The 16845-nt window shown below is 33.7% G+C and overlaps 2 protein-coding genes and 1 long non-coding RNA gene across 4 annotated transcripts; 2 read left to right on the top strand and 1 right to left on the bottom strand.

The window, feature by feature from the left end:
• Positions 1-1216: 1216 nt before the first annotated feature.
• On the top strand, positions 1217-4699 carry LOC9317388 (uncharacterized protein YNL011C). 2 transcript variants are annotated; one of them, XM_021029876.1, is made up of 13 exons: positions 1220-1470; positions 1741-1857; positions 1965-2097; positions 2479-2575; positions 2710-2753; positions 2843-2999; positions 3271-3342; positions 3486-3569; positions 3758-3859; positions 3948-3995; positions 4064-4189; positions 4277-4369; positions 4448-4699. In XM_021029876.1, the coding sequence occupies exons 1-13, from the start codon at positions 1302-1304 to the stop codon at positions 4535-4537; spliced, it is 1332 nt and encodes a 443-aa protein (XP_020885535.1). In that variant the 5' UTR covers positions 1220-1301; the 3' UTR covers positions 4538-4699. The 2 variants fall into 2 exon arrangements, with proteins under 2 accessions (XP_020885536.1, XP_020885535.1); XM_021029877.1 differs by having other exon boundaries at positions 1217-1470; positions 4277-4699.
• Positions 4700-10261: 5562 nt separating this feature from the next.
• Positions 10262-12106, top strand: LOC9315546 (ervatamin-B). Its single transcript, XM_002881274.2, has 2 exons — positions 10262-10816; positions 11290-12106. Exons 1-2 carry the CDS (start codon positions 10375-10377, stop codon positions 11871-11873), a joined length of 1026 nt encoding a protein of 341 aa, XP_002881320.1. The 5' UTR covers positions 10262-10374; the 3' UTR covers positions 11874-12106.
• A 117-nt stretch (positions 12107-12223) lies between these two features.
• LOC9317387 lies at positions 12224-13819 on the bottom strand. Its single transcript, XR_002332907.1, has 3 exons — positions 13442-13819; positions 12696-12810; positions 12224-12408 (listed from the first exon to the last, which is right to left on the bottom strand). It is a non-coding gene; the product is annotated as an uncharacterized LOC9317387 (long non-coding RNA).
• Between the last annotated feature and the right edge of the window lie 3026 nt (positions 13820-16845).

Genomic DNA, 16845 nt, shown 5'->3' with positions numbered 1-16845 from the left:
AAAATATATTAAACCCGCAAATAAGCGGGCCACATAGATTGATTCGCAGTGGGCCATCGGTTTTCATCCGCGGGTTGGCGGATCAACCTGCATGATAGTATTTATTGATAAAAATATAATTTATTCAACATGTGGTAGTTTAAAAAACTTTTAATAAATGAAATTATAATATTTATAAATATAATGATATATAAGATTATAATCTCTAAATTTTTTCTAATTTATTTATTTTAGTAGAATTTTAAATTTTGGTTACTCTAAAATTATTTAAACAAAATCCACGGATAACCCCGCAAATCAGCATACATTCGCGCGACGGGTTTGTGTTTCATATATGCTACCCGCGGGTTGTGCGGACAGACTAACTACATGCCAAAATATATTTTGCCTATTACAAAACAGGCTTAACGGGATGAATCAACTCGTTTTGACAGCTCTAATGGAAATATTATTTAGTCATACAACACAATGGAGTTTGGACATAGGAATAATAGAATATATATCTTATTTGTTAGATGAGAGATTGAAAGGTGAAATATAATTATTAAAAAATAATTAATATTTTTCATGATTCACAAAATTGAATAAATATTTATCATCTTGTTGAATAATTCTAGAAATCATATTCAAGAAATCTTTATAATTTGAAAATTAAACTTCTTTGGTAAGCTATAAGTATGAAAATACCATAATTTCGATTTAATCTAATTAAATTAAAATTAGTTACATAGATTTCATATCTATTTAATTTACATGACTAAAATAAATAAAAAATCTATTTAATTTATAAAATAGATGGGTTAGTTGTGATAAATTTTCTAGAAATCTCTAGAAGCAAGTAAGATATCTTTTAATTAATGATAACTGGCTAAAATAAGCAAAATTAATGAGAAAAATGTTGATTATTATGGAATTAGTTACAAAAGTATATGAACAAATATATTATGCGTAATTAATGTATAATATTGTTCGGAATATGATTTTATAATTAGTTACCATAAGTACAATCAAATTTTATTTTATTTCCATAAACATTTGATTTTAGTTCGATTTTTCATTATTAATTCGAATTTATATTCTAAAAAAATTTCAAAGATCCGATTTCAGAATTTCGGGTCAATTTTCTGATTTTGACCCAATCCAATTACATTTGTACTTCTCTTTTAATAGTATAGAGATAATAAATATCGTTTATGCACAAATAAGATTGGGTCACTCACAGAAAAATCCGAGGCTTGGGAAAATCGACAAAAACGAAAAGGGAAGTGAGATGTTTCATCATTCTCTGTTTCAGTTCGGTAATGGCGGAGATTTGCTATTTTGGGGGTCTGGTCCATTATAAAGCACCATCTCCTTTCTCTCTTCATTTTCTCTTCCGCAGCAAGCCCCATTACTACAATTCCACTTCTCTCATGGCTGAATGTCGTTCTTCCTCCACCGTGGAGCCTCCTTCTCTTCTCGTCTTCTCAGGTTCCACTTTCTTCCTCTTCCTTGCTTTGTGGGTCTCCCTAAAGTTATGATTTTTGAGTGGAACGATCGTCGATTTGGGTTTAGATCTTGATCTATTACTTAGAATTTGACGTCAATCGAAATATTTGGAGAGCCACTTGAAGCAGCGTTGTGTAGATGAGTCATATGTTTGTTGCAAAGTTCAAAGCTTTATCATTTGTCTTACATTGGTTTAGTTACTTCTTTTGGTATGCTCTGGATTAATAAAACCTTGTATTTGTTGCAATGAAGGCGGCACTGGATTTAACGGTGTGGTTGAAGAGTTGAAGAAGTTAACAACCCGAGTCGCTCATGTTCTTCCTGTCTCTGATGATGGAGGAAGTACTGCTGAGATTGTTCGTGTTCTCGGTAAGTTTTAGAACTCACTAACAATGGTACAAGACCCAGATTATATGTTTTAGCTTTTTAAAGTTTTTACCACAAGTAATCTTAACTCACTATCTGCGTTGCTATAGGCGGGCCAGCGGTTGGTGATATACGTTCTAGGTGTTTAAGGCTGTCTGATGAAAGTACTTCAGAGGCACTTGCTGTTAGGCGGTTGCTCGGCCATCGCTTACCTATTGATGCACATCAGGCCAAGAAAGATTGGTAATTTATCCAACCACTCTGTTTTCTTTATGCACATAGTGTAGTCTACTCTTTAAGCTATACATTTCAGGTCTTGGAAAATCGAGCATCTCTTCCCGATAACACTCTGTAGAACAGCACACACATAACTTAGTTAAGAAATATGTAGAAAGAATTTATATAAACAGTGAATTCCTGCAGACTCCTAGAAGTTTCTTGTGAACGAAATTTTCGTTGTTCAGGCTTATCCATTGTAGACTTGTAGTTAGTTTTCTTTTCCCAAATTTTTTTTTCTCATATGTCATTTTATTTGCTAGGCTCTTACTAGTTACAACAGTTCTCTTACTAGCTACAATGGTGGTACTGTATAATATATAGTTGGCTGAGTTGGAACTTTGACAGGTACGATATTGTAGAAGGTAATCATTCTCTGTGGGATGGTGTATCAAGACCCTACAGTGAAACAATCCGCGCTTTCTTGATTTACTTTCAGAATGAGGTAATGTTAACTGATACAAAGAAACATATGGTTTCATGTTTGATCATTTTTTACTTCCAACTTCTTGATTCTTTAGATTTTTCTTTACCTTTCTATTCTGTCATCTCTTACTTGACATGTTTCTAACTACACAGATTCTCAGACGACCTAATGAGAGATTTTGCTTCAGTAATGGAAGGTATTGAAGATTTTTTTCTTGGCTTCAATTGTGTATTATTTTTGTTCACCTGTTTAGTAGCTTACTTTCAATTATATCCCTTCCTGTAGCATTGGGAACTTCTTCTTTGCAGGAGCAAGAATATTTTTCCAGTCTTTAGATGCTGCGATTTTTCTGTTTTCACGTGTTTCAGAGATTCCTTGTGACAGTTTGGTCCTCCCAGTGATATCAACCAATGATAGGCTTACACTAGGATGTGAATTACAGGTATGAACCTTGGTCTCTATGTGATTCCCATCAGCTAGTTCTGGAATCCCATGTTTGTGGACAGACATGGAAATTGATGGTATATTTAGTGTCAATATCGCAGCTAAAGCAGTAAAGCATCACTTTGTGGGAAAAAATATAGTATTTCTATTTATACGTAAATCCTAGCTGTCGATACACTGGCTGACTTTTTGGTTTAAAGATCAATTGAAAATAAGATTCAGGTGAAAATTTTGATATCAAGTTTACTGTTTGTGACATCAATTTGTAGGATGGGACTATAATACGCGGACAGAACGAAATCTCTCACCCGACCAATGGAACTATGCAGACTGTTGACAAGGTGTTCTATTATAACATCTCACCTTGAATTTCTGTGATGATCACGATAACTAAGTTTTCTATATATTTGTATCAAGAAGAAAATGTCGATTTTGCAACATGAAGAATTTGTTTTCTTACATTGTCTTTCTATGTTTCTAGTAGAGACATTGTTCGAATTCCGCTCTTCCATCAAAGATAAAGAGAGTGTTTTACATGTCAAGTGAAGGCAATAATCTGCTTCATGAGGTTAACTACTCTGTTTACTCTATTTTATATATACAGATTTAGTTCTGCATATCTTCAATGTTGCCCCTAATGATTCTGGTTTCCCACTTCCCTTAAAGAAGCTTTATCTTTTTAGTTCCCTACTTCATTTCTTTGTTTTTCCCGGTGTATTTGACATTGCAGATGTATTGTGTTATGTCCATTAATAGGTCTTCCCACCAGTTAACCCAACTGTCCTGGAGCAGTTGAGAAGTGTGGACTGTATCGTTTACGCAATGGGATCCCTTTTCACTTCCGTTTGCCCATCACTGGTAAGAACCCGCAATGAATTTTGTGCTACAATGGTGGATTACTATTCTTGTGATAACTGTTATAGACATGTCTTCTTCTGTTCTTCAGGTTCTGCTTGGTGTCGGGGAGATTATCTCTTCCAGGTCATGTCGTAAGGTATGCTGAAGCTTGTCAAAAATACTAATGGTGGAAAAAATCAATCTGATTTCTTCTCTCGGTCACAGGTACTTCTGTTGAATGGTAGCCAAGACCGAGAAACAAGCGGGTTCACTGCTTCCTGCTTTGTGACTGCTATTGCTGACGCTCTCAATAGGACTCATGGAGATCCTAATATCCGGCTCAAGAATCCCGTGAGTGGTTCTTATCAATACACACTCTCTTGATGTCTTCTTTATCAGACATATATTAAAATCCAAGACCATCATTTTTGTGTGCAGCCTGGATATTACATCAACACTCTCTTGGTCCCGAAAGATGGAGAAATAGCTGTAGATCTCAAACAATTGTCTGAACAAGGGATCAAAGATGTTGTTAGTATCTCTGTCCTTCACTTGTTTTCAAGTTTATGTGCACAACAAACACTCACCGTTGCGTCCGCTTTGTTGCAGAGAGTTGTGGAATGTGTTGGTGACCCGAAGCATGGTATCTTGTTCAACCCGAGCTCACTGATAAATATGCTGGCCGGTTTGGTGGAGTAAATAGTGATTCTTTAGGCCAGAGCTAGTTTCTTCTTTTAAGCAAATGAAACCATTATTTCTTTGGTTACTGTTAAATTTGATCCTTTGGTGAATTGATATAAAAGGTTATGAATGGTCAATGATCATATTCTTAGCTAAGGAAAGACAAACGCCTCTCTTTCTCTCGGAGTTGGATCATTTTTTTTTTTGATGGAATCAAGTACCCAAAACAAACTTCGAAGGGCAATATAATGATAACCGGATCCAACAGATTGATTTCCTAGGATTTTTTTTCTTGTTCCATAAATAATGGAACCTTTTTTTACACGTTTTACATATAACTAGTGTACAAATTTATACAGTTCACTTTGCAGTGAAACCAAATGATGACATTTCTACATAATTATGTGTGCTTGACTGCTTTCCATTCCCAAACAAGCAAAGAATTTTTTGGGGAAAGAGTGAAGGAAAATGTCATAATAGTCACCTTTGGGAACTATGCTTGGAACTATGCCAAAATCAGCTGAGCTACCAACTTGTGATCTCAATTTTTTAAACTACTTCTGAGCCCTTGACCCTCCAAGGAAACAAGACTGATTTTGATTTGACATGCGTCACAAAACTGCCTCATCAAATCACGCGTGTTCAGGTTTAGCACTTTTAGGACACGGCAAATTGATTCATGCTCGTCTGATCCATCATGGCTTTCAAGGTTATGCTTATGTTGGTTAATACCTTGGTTAAATTGTATGCCAAGTGTGGAGATACTAATGAGTCAAACCGTGCGTTTGGTCTTTGGTGACATAGCTAACAAAGATTTGGTTACTTGTCGAAAACCAAGTAAAATCTGAGATCTTTGCTTACCATTCTTCTTGGAAGTCTTATAAAAAGTTGATTATTTCATAATCCTTATGAATCTAATTGATGATCTTTGAAATGAGTTAAAAATGTGTACATTTACCCAAATGTTTCTATATTATCTGTTTCAATAACTATGTTAACCAGATTCATAGTTACCCGAAATCTAATATCTAGACTAGTGTAAAAGTTGAAAAGTGAAAGATCACACACAACACACCTTGTAGTAAGCCCATAAAGCCATCAGAGTCAATACATATTGAAAAGAGAAGATGAAAATGATTAATTTTGATATTGTATGAAATAAATAAGGAGAAAGTTACTAGATTAACCCAAATTATAAGTTTAATTACTAGAGTGTCTTGAAGAATTTAGGGGTTAAATGAGTTATTTTCGTGACCATAATACCCTTTATCTCTTTGTTAGGAATAAAAAAAAGTCAAAATTACCCTTAAATAAATTATAAAAACGTGGGTAAAAAATAAGGGAAATTGTTAAAAATACCCCTTTTGGTGTGCCCTTTTTCAAAAATGCCCCTTTTAGATGTTCATTTTCAAAAATGCCCCTTTTTAAATCTGAAATTTTTATAAAGTTTTATTAGGTTTATAAGGTACTTATGGATTGTAACTACTACTTGAAGACTCGATCCAAGTTTTTATAAGGTTTTATAAGGTGTTTTTAAAGGTTTTACAAGTTATTTTAAAGCATTTTTAAGGTTTTTCAAAGGTTTTACAAGATATTTTAAAGGTTTTTAAAGGTATTTAAAATGCATTTATAAGGTATTTATAAAGTATTTATAAGATTTTAGATACATAGAAATGTAGTTTGTATATGTTTTAATAATATTACATACATATTTGGGTAAATCTTATATTTTTAAGAGCATTTTTTATAAGGTTTTTAAAAAAGGGTATTTTTGAAAAGTGGCATTGAAAAAGTGGCATTTTTGCAAAAGCCCCAAAAAATATTAGGAAAAAAAAAACTTATTTGAAAGTCTGCTGGATAAGTTGTGACAAATTTAATTTCCATGACAGACTTATTTGTCTACGACAGATTTTTTCCGACAGATTTTTTTTCTCCCACAGACTTACTTGAAATAGGTTACGACATATATTTAATTTGTAACAGATTTTTTCTCCACGACAGACTTATTTTATGATCACACCACAGACTTTTGTAATTTTGACAGATTTATTAAAATATGTGGCAGATTTATTGTTTCAGTGGCGTCAGACTTATATTCTTTGATAAAAAATTGTCATAATGTAGCAGATTTGTTATTGAAAAAATAATTACTAGTTTGACTTATTAGTGATAGCAGATTTATTTTATGTTATGACAAGTTTTTTTTAAAAAAAAAAATCTAGAGTGTGATAGCAGATTTGTTATTTAAAAATATAAATTGCTAGAATGACATATGCTCGCAACCGAAATGTTTTATGTTATGACATATTTTTTTTATATTACAACAGATTTCAGATAGGTTATAAAAAAATCTGTCATATGATGACAGTTTTATTGATGAAGATAGAATTTTAATCTGCATAATAAGGTAATGACAAACATATTCTTACCGCGACAGACTTATTTATATTAAATGGCTCATGTGTAGCTGTCTCCTCGTTATTATATGATTAAGTTTTTTTTTTGTTTTAGATATATATATATATATATATATATATATATATATATTTAATTTATATTCTTAAAATGAGTTATATGTGTAGCTTGTTTTTGTTTTGTATTTTTTATTCCGTTTTATTTTTTTTTTCAATTTTTTATTTTGTTTTATATTTTTTTTCGTTGTATATATATATATATATTTTTTCTTTTTTTTATTTTGTATTTAGTTTTTCGTTTTTTTTTATATTTGTTTTTTGTTTTGTATTTTTTTTTCGTTTTATATTTTTTTGTTTTATATATTTTCTAATTTTCTATTTTACTTAATTATTATATGTTAATTAGTTTATTTTAATAGAATTGAAAATAAAATGAGTATTTGGTCTTTTAACACAAAAATTATGTTATTCTAGTAAACCATAATATTTGGGTGTTAATCTAGTTATTTTTCCCAAGATTTGGGTCAAACTAGGTAAATTTCAGATAAATAAAACACACAGTATTTAAAGTATTAAACCTTCACAAAAAAAAAAAAAAACGAACACACACACTTAAGTAACCATGACCTCATACATTATAGTAATATATAAAGAAACTAATCGGACATTCCATTGATCATTTATTATAGTGTAAATTCTTACATCATGTAGATGCTATAAAAATTGAAAGTTTACAAATTTTCACGTTAATTAAATTATGAGCATCCAATTATTTCTATAAAATAGATAGATATAATATATAAAAGAATTTGTTTATGTTTTACTTATATTTTGCTTATTTTTACTTACTCTTTTTGTCATTATATTTTCTTTATTTTTGTTTAACTTTTTAATCATTGTAATAGTTGTAGTCAAAATAATCTACCAATGAATCTATTTAATTCATTTGATGTTTTTGAAAATATTTGATATACTTATAATTGTCACTAAATTATTTTTTTAAATTGTCTTTTCACTTATCTTTAGTTAAGTTTTTTAGAAAACAACAAAATTAAAACTAAATTTTGGATTATGAAAAATTCTATATAACAAGCCTAAACATATATATATATATATATATATATATATATATATATATATATCTATAATTGAAGCATTAAACACATATTTTGATATTTTACGATGCATTGATGCATATGGGAAGCAATGTTACACTTCAACAAACTGTGAAGATAATGGCAGCATTTAGAGTCGCCAACCGAAGGAGCCTTTCATTTGCTGATTTGTGTTGTTTAACATCTTTCGAGATTTTGAATGTTCACGAGGAACTGCAAATCAGTCGGGCACCGACAAACTGGGACGAGTTGGTGAATGTTTCTCACACTATCTTAGTGGCCCTTGCCATTAATATTGTTGTCTTTTACGCACTAAGACCAACATTTGTACATGTTGTACACAAAAAACATCACAAATCCTACTATATTTTCTACCAAAATTTTGGTAAGAATTTTACCATAAACTATATTTTCTACCAAAATTTTGGTAATATTTTTTTTTACCATAAACTTACAAAATTTTGGTAAGAACTTTTTTTACCATAAACTTACGAAATTTTGACAAAAATTAAAATCTTAAGAAATCTGTAAGAAATTTTCTACGAAAAATAGTGGTATGATATTCATCAAAATTATGTTTTTGCAGGAAAATTTCATACCATTTTTCTACTAAAGATCATTGGTAGGTGATTCAAAAGATTTTTGTTGACATTTGTTTTGCTATTTTCCTACAAAACGAAATTCATAAGTACTTGGTATGAATTCCATAGGTTAATTTATAATATAGATGCTTCTCATTGCCTAATCTACATATACATTTTTACTACTATAAAGAGGCTCAACGGAAAAGAAAAAAAAAGACACAATAAACATGTTTTCATTTAAAGTAAGATTATTAAACCATATGATATTGGATTGGGTCCTTTCATATCGAAGGACAAGTTTGTAATTTTTGCATTAGAACAAAGAAAGTCCTAATTAATTTCAAAATCCCTCAACATGGTTTTGCTCACTTTTGAAATTTGCATAAACAATATGCGAAAAAAAATCATGAATTTAACTGAAGATTTCTTAACAAGTTTGACACAGTTATCATAATGCTCACAAGTAACAATAGAAGGTAATCTTTGGGTATATAAGTTTTGTATTCTATTTTATATGTATTGAACTGTTTAGAACTCAATAATATTTCTATTGTTGAAAAAGTATGGATGACGATGACGCAGCCATTTGAGCCATTTGAGCCATTTGAGCCCATGCTCCATTGCTCCTCCATTCAGTGATTGGACGGGACATATAAAATATGTAATGTCTAAAGTCACTTTGTTTTTTAGTCATTCGTTGCGGATATGACAAACAAATCAACTTCCTAACAGAATTTATTACAAAAATATGTAAAGTACACGCCAAAAGAGAAAAACGTACTACTTTCAAGTTTCATCACTTAACATAAAATATGCTATTTTTGACTAAACCTAAAGTGTATACATACTACGAGGATCCTAACCAAAAAGCAAATGCAACTTGACTTAAATCCATCTTGGTGAGATTTTTTGAAATAAAATTGGACCAAGATCATGAATTCGTATTCCGATAGTAAAAAGGAAAATAGGTTGTAGATGTTTTTAGCTCTTTTGGTTTCGGTTCAAAGATGAATGGAACAAACCTAGATTTTTTTGTAGTAAAAAGAAAATACTATTATAGAACATATCTTGTCTATTTTATAACATATATCTACATCTCATTCAAGTTTTGGAATAGTATTATTTTCTACTTTTTAATTGAAAACAAAATCCATTATTTTGTGGAATTTGCTCAGAGTACAAGCAAAAGCGAGAACTCCAAGTGGGGGGAAAGAAGATTCCCGTAATTCCTTTCGAGAGCGGAACAAAAATTTTTTTGGGGATATTCTAAATTGGAAAAACACAGGGTATTTCTAAAGATACAACTTTAACTTATTACATAACCAACCAAACACTGAAAAAGGTTATTTTAGTGTTTACGAAGAAAAATCGACGACCTTTTATAATCCCAAACGTGGTGTAAAATCTTTAAATTCTTGACCACTAGCATATATTGAACCAAGTAAACCAAAACCACAAATGCACTCAAAATACAAATAAGGAAGTTCAACACAAAAAAAAAAATACAATAGGGAAGTTTTTTCTTCCAAAGATCACGGCGCAAGTAATGCAACGTATTAACCACACCCCCAATTGGATTCAAGTCAAGTTGCATTTGCTACGATTGGTTCCATTATGTGCAATCCTAAATCTATATATACTCTTCCTTCTATCCTCACTTCTTCACCACACTACAACGCCATTAATCATTAGCCCAAAAAGAGTAAAGACACATAATAATTCTTCTATTTTCTAAAATCAATATGCCATCAATCATGGTCTTGGTCACTATTTTTACCATTCTTTTCACGACGTTCAGTATCTCTCAGGCCACGTCTCGTACTGTAACCTTTCACGAACCGTCGTCGCTTGAAAAACATGAGCAATGGATGGCTCGATTTTCTCGTGTATACCGTGATGAGCTCGAGAAACAAATGAGACGCGATGTGTTTAAGAAGAACTTGAAGTTCATTGAGAACTTCAACAAAAAAGGGAACAAAAGCTACAAGCTTGGTGTCAATGAATTCGCGGATTGGACCAACGAGGAGTTCCTAGCAATACATACCGGACTCAAGGGCCTATCTTCCAAGGTGGTCGACGAAACGATATCGTCTAGGTCTTGGAACATCAGTGACATGGTAGGCGTGAGCAAGGACTGGAGAGCTGAAGGAGCTGTGACTCCTGTCAAATACCAAGGCCAATGCGGTAACACTACATACCTTTTTTTTTTTGGCTATGTATACACTAGTCACTACCATACCAACGTTCCTTTTCATATTTACGTCTAATTGTTTTAAACAGATTTTTAAACTCTATATTTTACCAAACATCATTGAGAAAGTTAAACGTAAAATGCGAAATGCAAACGTAATATTCTCTCATATTGTTTATCAAGTTAATTTACAATTTTAGTTATTAGAAATTTCAAAACTAGTTACAAATTTTATGGGTTTTTTTGTTTCTTAAAAGTAAACATAATAATTTAACATGTTACGTATAATGTCTAGAAACAAATGCAATGTAAAGGCAACAACAAGTGGGCGCAAAATATTAAACTTGATGTCCAAGTTAACTAGATATGGTTATAGTAACTAGGGTTTATTGATGATTTGTTCACTATATTTTTGCCTCGTTTCTGTTATGAAGGCATCCAACTTATCAATTATCCATATGTACAGGTTGTTGTTGGGCGTTTTCGGCAGTAGCAGCAGTGGAAGGTGTGACTAAAATCGCCGGTGGGAACCTTGTATCGCTGTCCGAACAACAGCTTCTAGACTGCGACAGAGAGTACGATCGAGGTTGCGACGGTGGGATAATGTCAGACGCTTTCAACTATATAATCCAAAACCGAGGCATCGCTTCGGAGAACGACTACTCTTACCAAGGATCAGATGGGAGATGCCGGTCCAGTGCAAGACCGGCTGCACGGATCAGCGGATTCCAAACCGTCCCTAGTAACAACGAACAGGCCTTGCTTGAGGCCGTATCGAGGCAACCCGTCTCTGTGTCGATGGACGCGAATGGGGACGGGTTCATGCATTACTCGGGAGGAGTATATGATGGGCCTTGTGGGACCAGCTCGAACCATGCGGTTACGTTTGTTGGGTACGGAACGAGCCAGGACGGGACTAAATACTGGCTAGCTAAGAACTCTTGGGGTGAAACTTGGGGAGAAAAAGGTTACATTAGAATCCGAAGAGACGTGGCTTGGCCTCAAGGCATGTGTGGTGTAGCACAGTATGCTTTTTATCCGGTTGCGTAAGTGATTTTTTTTAACATATTTTATACATTGGCTACAATTCAATGAAAAGTATAACAAAGAGGTATATTATATAGTCACTGATTATTAAAATTTCGGTTGAGGTCCGGTGTGAGTCCACATCGCATCTTTTGAACCACATTTTATTATTATTATTTGTATTAATGTTCTGTTTACGTCTTCTTGCATGGCGTTTATATACCTTCTTTTTTTTTTTTTTAATGTAACTTCTAAGAGCATCTCCAATGGTGAGAACCTCTCAAAGGGTTCTCACCATTTTTTAAGAATAAAATTTGCTTTTATCAAACTTAAAAACTTGAATAAGAGTTGTTAAGTTTTGTCTCAAGAAAAAATTTAAACTTGTAAAACAATACATATATTTTTATTTGGTTACAACAAGAAAAAAATGTAGCAGGAGTTGAAGCACTTGTCATTCAAATCCAAGACAAAAGCTCATCCCAGTTCATGAAGCGCAAGGAATGCATCATAGAGGTGAGACAAGCAACCCCAAGCCTACAATCTCATCCTAGTAGGCAATCTATGCATATGAGAAATCCAACTTCAAAAAACACAAACCAATCAAAGATAACAAGCATAACAATGGCTCACACTTATAAGTATCAAGCAATACTAAATCTAACTTCTGTTTTGATCGACCTTAATTCATCAGATGTCCTAAAACAATAACAGTTGCTCTCTCTGCGGCGGTTTTTTATATCCTTTAGAGCAATATAAGATTCACAAGAAGTATTTCACTAAGAAAAAGATAATTGCAAAGAAGGAATCGAGAACAAAAAAGATCGAGAGATAATTAGAGTCACCTACATTTTCATGATGCTTGAGAAGTCATATGGTGAGCATCACAATTAACAGCACCTCCAAGATATTCTGCTACAATTAGAGTACCACGTCTCATCGCATGTTCCAAGCTTTCCATCACCTATAAGAGCATATAACAATTATATAATTAATGTGTGTCTCCAAAACAGCATGTCACATGTGACCCGAACTCATGGTGAAATAAAGTAATAAACCAACTTTGTAGAGTAGCAAAATGCAAGCACAAGGATATATACAACCCCAAGTAATCGACTATGGGAAGGAAAGTTTCATCATTAAGAAGTAGAAATCATTCAGCCTAAGATAAAATTATATCAAATCCTTCAGTTTCACAGAATTTAGACCAAAACAGGCTCGTATATACACAGAGGCAACTGTATTCATAATGACCAAGTTCAATCGCCGTTATTTGGCTCCTACATAAATGATTCTCTACAACATACTAAGATTCTACATCAAAGTTTCCTCTCTATCCAATTAATCAGCCTAAAATGTCCCTAAATTCTTATCCAAATCACCACATTAAAATCACAAAGAACCTCCAATTCCACAACTATCTGCAAATTCTAGTTCAATAGCTACCAGAATCAATCGAGAATAAAAGTCCAAAACCCAGACATACAACATGAAAGGAAAACAATTGGACAAATGAAAACCCAGAGACAATCGAATTTAAGAAAAAACAAAAATAGTTCATGAATCAAGACCAACGATCAGCTAGAAGAACAAACCTTGCAAAGTATGGATCCATGAATCGCAGAGCCAATAAGCTTACCGGAACAAAACTATTTACCATAAATCTAGCATTCTATGACTCAATTTGATTCAATCCTAACAAATAAATATCAATGAAACCCCTAATGAAACAATCCTGACTCAATTTGATTCAATCCGAAACTATGAACCCTAAAAATCAAACATGCAACGACTCCTCCTCACTTCAATCATGCATCATCATTCTCATTCCCGGCCTAACCACTCAATTCTTCCCTCAATCTTCGCCGTCTGCCTCAATCGCCGGAGAAAATCGAACCAAATCGCCATCGCCATCGCAAAGAAAGAAAGAGAGAAAGAGCTTTTGTTTTTCTTTTTACGCGTGAGTTTGTGTTTTTTTTCTTGCTTTTTTGTTCCTTGTTTTGTCAAAAAAAATCCACCAATGGGATGTTGCCACGTCATCGGCTCTCTTACATCTCAAAACCTCTCACAAGAGAGCTGTCTCTCTTCATGTTATATGATTTTGATTTATTTTTTAAATACATTTTGAAGAGAACCCTTGGAGAGAACCCATAATATTGGCCATTGGAGATGCTCTAAGACGTGTTTATTTAAGGAAAGAGTTTATATATTATTGATATTTAATTTCATCTTTTATATTATGCTTGGATGGGAATGTTAATACTCCAATAGAAAGAGAAAGATTGAGTTAATTAGTATCTAGCCATGACAGCAACATTAATGGCCATTAGTTGTCGTGGTCGCAGTTTGAATTTTAGTTAGTAGAGACCCGAGTTCTATTCTTGTAACGGCTGTGAAGATAACTGCGCCATAGTGGTGATTGGGTCATCACCTTCTGATATACCATAACTATAAGACATTCTGAGCATTTTTTTATTAATATATTAATTAATATCACTATAAATTAATAAAATATCATAATTTGGACATTAGTTTATTGTACATTCTATATGGTCCGTTATAGTGTTCTTTTTTTTTTTTTGACATCTTTGGATCGACAAAGCCCGATCCATAGCCAATCCCTACTATGCGGGGTAATGCGACTTACTGGAGTCGAACTCCGGTGGAGAAGGTGTAGTCAAGTGGTTAAATCCACTTGACTAAAGGCACATCCCCGTTATAGTGTTCTTTCCATTAATAGTGTTCTTTCCATTAAGTCAAATTTCACTATTTAAATCAAAGTTTGTGACATTTTGGTCATTTGTGTTTGATTGCTATAAGTCGTTAAGTTTCAGAATCTAATCATTATATTTATTTTTGGTCAGATCAGATTTGAATAATTTATTATGTAAGAATTAAAAACAATTGTGGCATAACATCCTTTTTACATGTGAGTACTCCAGTGAAAATATTCCTAAATAAATCCCGCACTATTCAAAGAACACTAACTAACAAAACACAATCAATTGATGACTACAAGTCTAAAATAGCATCAATTACCTGTCTATAGTGCTGTCCATATGTTATAAAAATATTTTTTCTTCAAAATTATATGCACTCTTGATTTTTTTTTTTTGGTCAAACTGATTGCATTACTTAAAAGAGAGTAGCGGGAACAACTCCACCAAAGGAGGAAGAGCCTAGAGAAGCTAAGGAAGATTTTGCCAAGGAGTCAGCTAAAACATTTGCTGCTCGAGGAAGATAAGCTGTGAGGTTTCGATCCGGTATTCCTCCTGATGGGCTAGTAAGAAACTGTAGTTGGGCCTGCGAATCTCTACTAAGGCCCAGGAAGACTGCAGTGTTTGTCAAAGCCCATGAATCTCAGTCAACACTCTTGCTTTTGTCTTCATGTGTGTACGGGTGCAACGGCTACACAATGATAAGGTTTGTTACGCCTAGGTTTGATGCGTGAGCTGTCAAGGGGAGCGTGTCAGAGGTGTATAAAAGGGTAAGCAAAGAGTAAAGACAAAGATAGAGAGAGCGTGAGTAGCAAGCGGAAAGGTCTAGAGAGTCAAGAGAGATTTGAGAGAGCTTATCTCGGTTTATTGATCTCTGTTTGTTGAGTCTTTCTGGTTTCTTGTACTCGGTGTTGAAACGCTTAATAAGATACCTTGTGAGCTGGTCAGTAAGCTCACCAAGACGTACCTTGGTCACCTTGACCTTGGGAACTTGTAAATCTTGTGTCGCCTCTGTTCTTCCTCTGTTCTCTCTTCTCTTCTCCTCTGTTTCTTCTTCTGCAACAAAACACAAACAAAGCAAACAGAACCTGACAAAGTATTTAGCCAAAAGAGTGAGAAGAACCAACAAATGGTATCAGAGCTTCGTTGAAAACGATAAAGGTGGTGTCTTTTCTTCTTAAAGTTGAAGTCTTTTTTTTTCTCTTAAGTTTGTTTGCAGAAGGTCTAGATCCAGCAAGTGAAAGGTTTTCTTGTTCACTTGGTTTCTGGTCTAGGCGTTTCTTCTGTAAAAAAGGAGATCTGGTGTGTTATCTGAGTTTTGCTGGTGTTATTTGTTGGTGTTACTGTGTGGGTAGTGTTGGTCTGGATATTCTCTCCACCTAGATTCTGATCAAGTCTGGTTTTAGGAAAGAGTAAATGGATCCTACTCGGGGTAAGTTTGAAGTGGATAAGTTTGATGGGGAAGGAGATTTCTCTATATGGAAGCACAGAGTGCTGTCTACTCTAGAGATTCTTGGGTTAGATTCAGTTTTGAGAACTGATGAAACAACTACATCTGAAGAAGAGGAGAAAGTGAATAAAGAAGATCCTGAATGGATAGCTAAGGACAGGAGGGTAAGGAATCTCTTAGGCATGAGTGTTACTGATCTTGTGTTGAGAAAGGTTATGAAGAACAAGTCAGCTCAAGGATTCTGGGATGCTCTAGAATCTCAGTATCAAGACAAGTCAGTCCCAAACAGGTTCTACCTAAAGCAGAGATTCTACAGTTTCAAGATGGAGGAAGACAAGAATCTAGACAAAAACTTGGATGTGTTCAACAAGCTTGTCTCAGATTTGGTAAGTCTTGATGTTGAAATAAGTGATGAGGATCAAGCTGTTATTCTCCTAAACAGCCTGCCATCAGCTTTTGCTCAACTAGTTCACACTCTGAAGTATAGGGGAGGCACAAAGACTATAACTTTGAAAGAGATTGTTCAGTCTGCTTATTCCCAAGAAACAGAGTTGAAGCAAAAGGGAACCTATCTACCAAAGTCAAGTGGTGAAGGTCTGTATGTTCAGCACAAACCTAAATTTGAAAGGAAGACTAATCCGAAGGCAAAAGCAACCAACAAAGGTAAGGAGAAAGTCAAAGCAAAGAAGGTTATATGCTGGATTTGTGGGGTCGATGGACACTACAAGAAAGATTGTCCAAAGAAAGGCCAAATCACTGGAGAAGCTAGTGTTGGACAGGGAATAGATTCTGAACCTATGATGCTGACTGCATCTGAAAGACAATGTAAGAG

Source organism: Arabidopsis lyrata (assembly GCF_000004255.2).
Source record: "Arabidopsis lyrata subsp. lyrata unplaced genomic scaffold ARALYscaffold_4, whole genome shotgun sequence".
In the NCBI taxonomy this organism is placed as follows: domain Eukaryota; kingdom Viridiplantae; phylum Streptophyta; class Magnoliopsida; order Brassicales; family Brassicaceae; genus Arabidopsis; species Arabidopsis lyrata.
Note: the sequence above shows the minus strand (reverse complement) of the source record. Positions and strands in the feature narration are given on the sequence as shown.

Coding starts and splice junctions, on each gene's coding strand:
- LOC9317388 (XM_021029877.1), top strand. CDS start 1,302: ATGGCGGAGATTTGCTATTTTGGGGGTCTGGTCCATTATAAAGCACCA. Junction 2,576..2,709: donor TGATTTACTTTCAGAATGAG/GTAATGTTAACT, acceptor CTAACTACACAG/ATTCTCAGACGACCTAATGA. Junction 4,190..4,276: donor ATATCCGGCTCAAGAATCCC/GTGAGTGGTTCT, acceptor TTTTGTGTGCAG/CCTGGATATTACATCAACAC.
- LOC9315546 (XM_002881274.2), top strand. CDS start 10,375: ATGCCATCAATCATGGTCTTGGTCACTATTTTTACCATTCTTTTCACG. Junction 10,817..11,289: donor CAAATACCAAGGCCAATGCG/GTAACACTACAT, acceptor CCATATGTACAG/GTTGTTGTTGGGCGTTTTCG.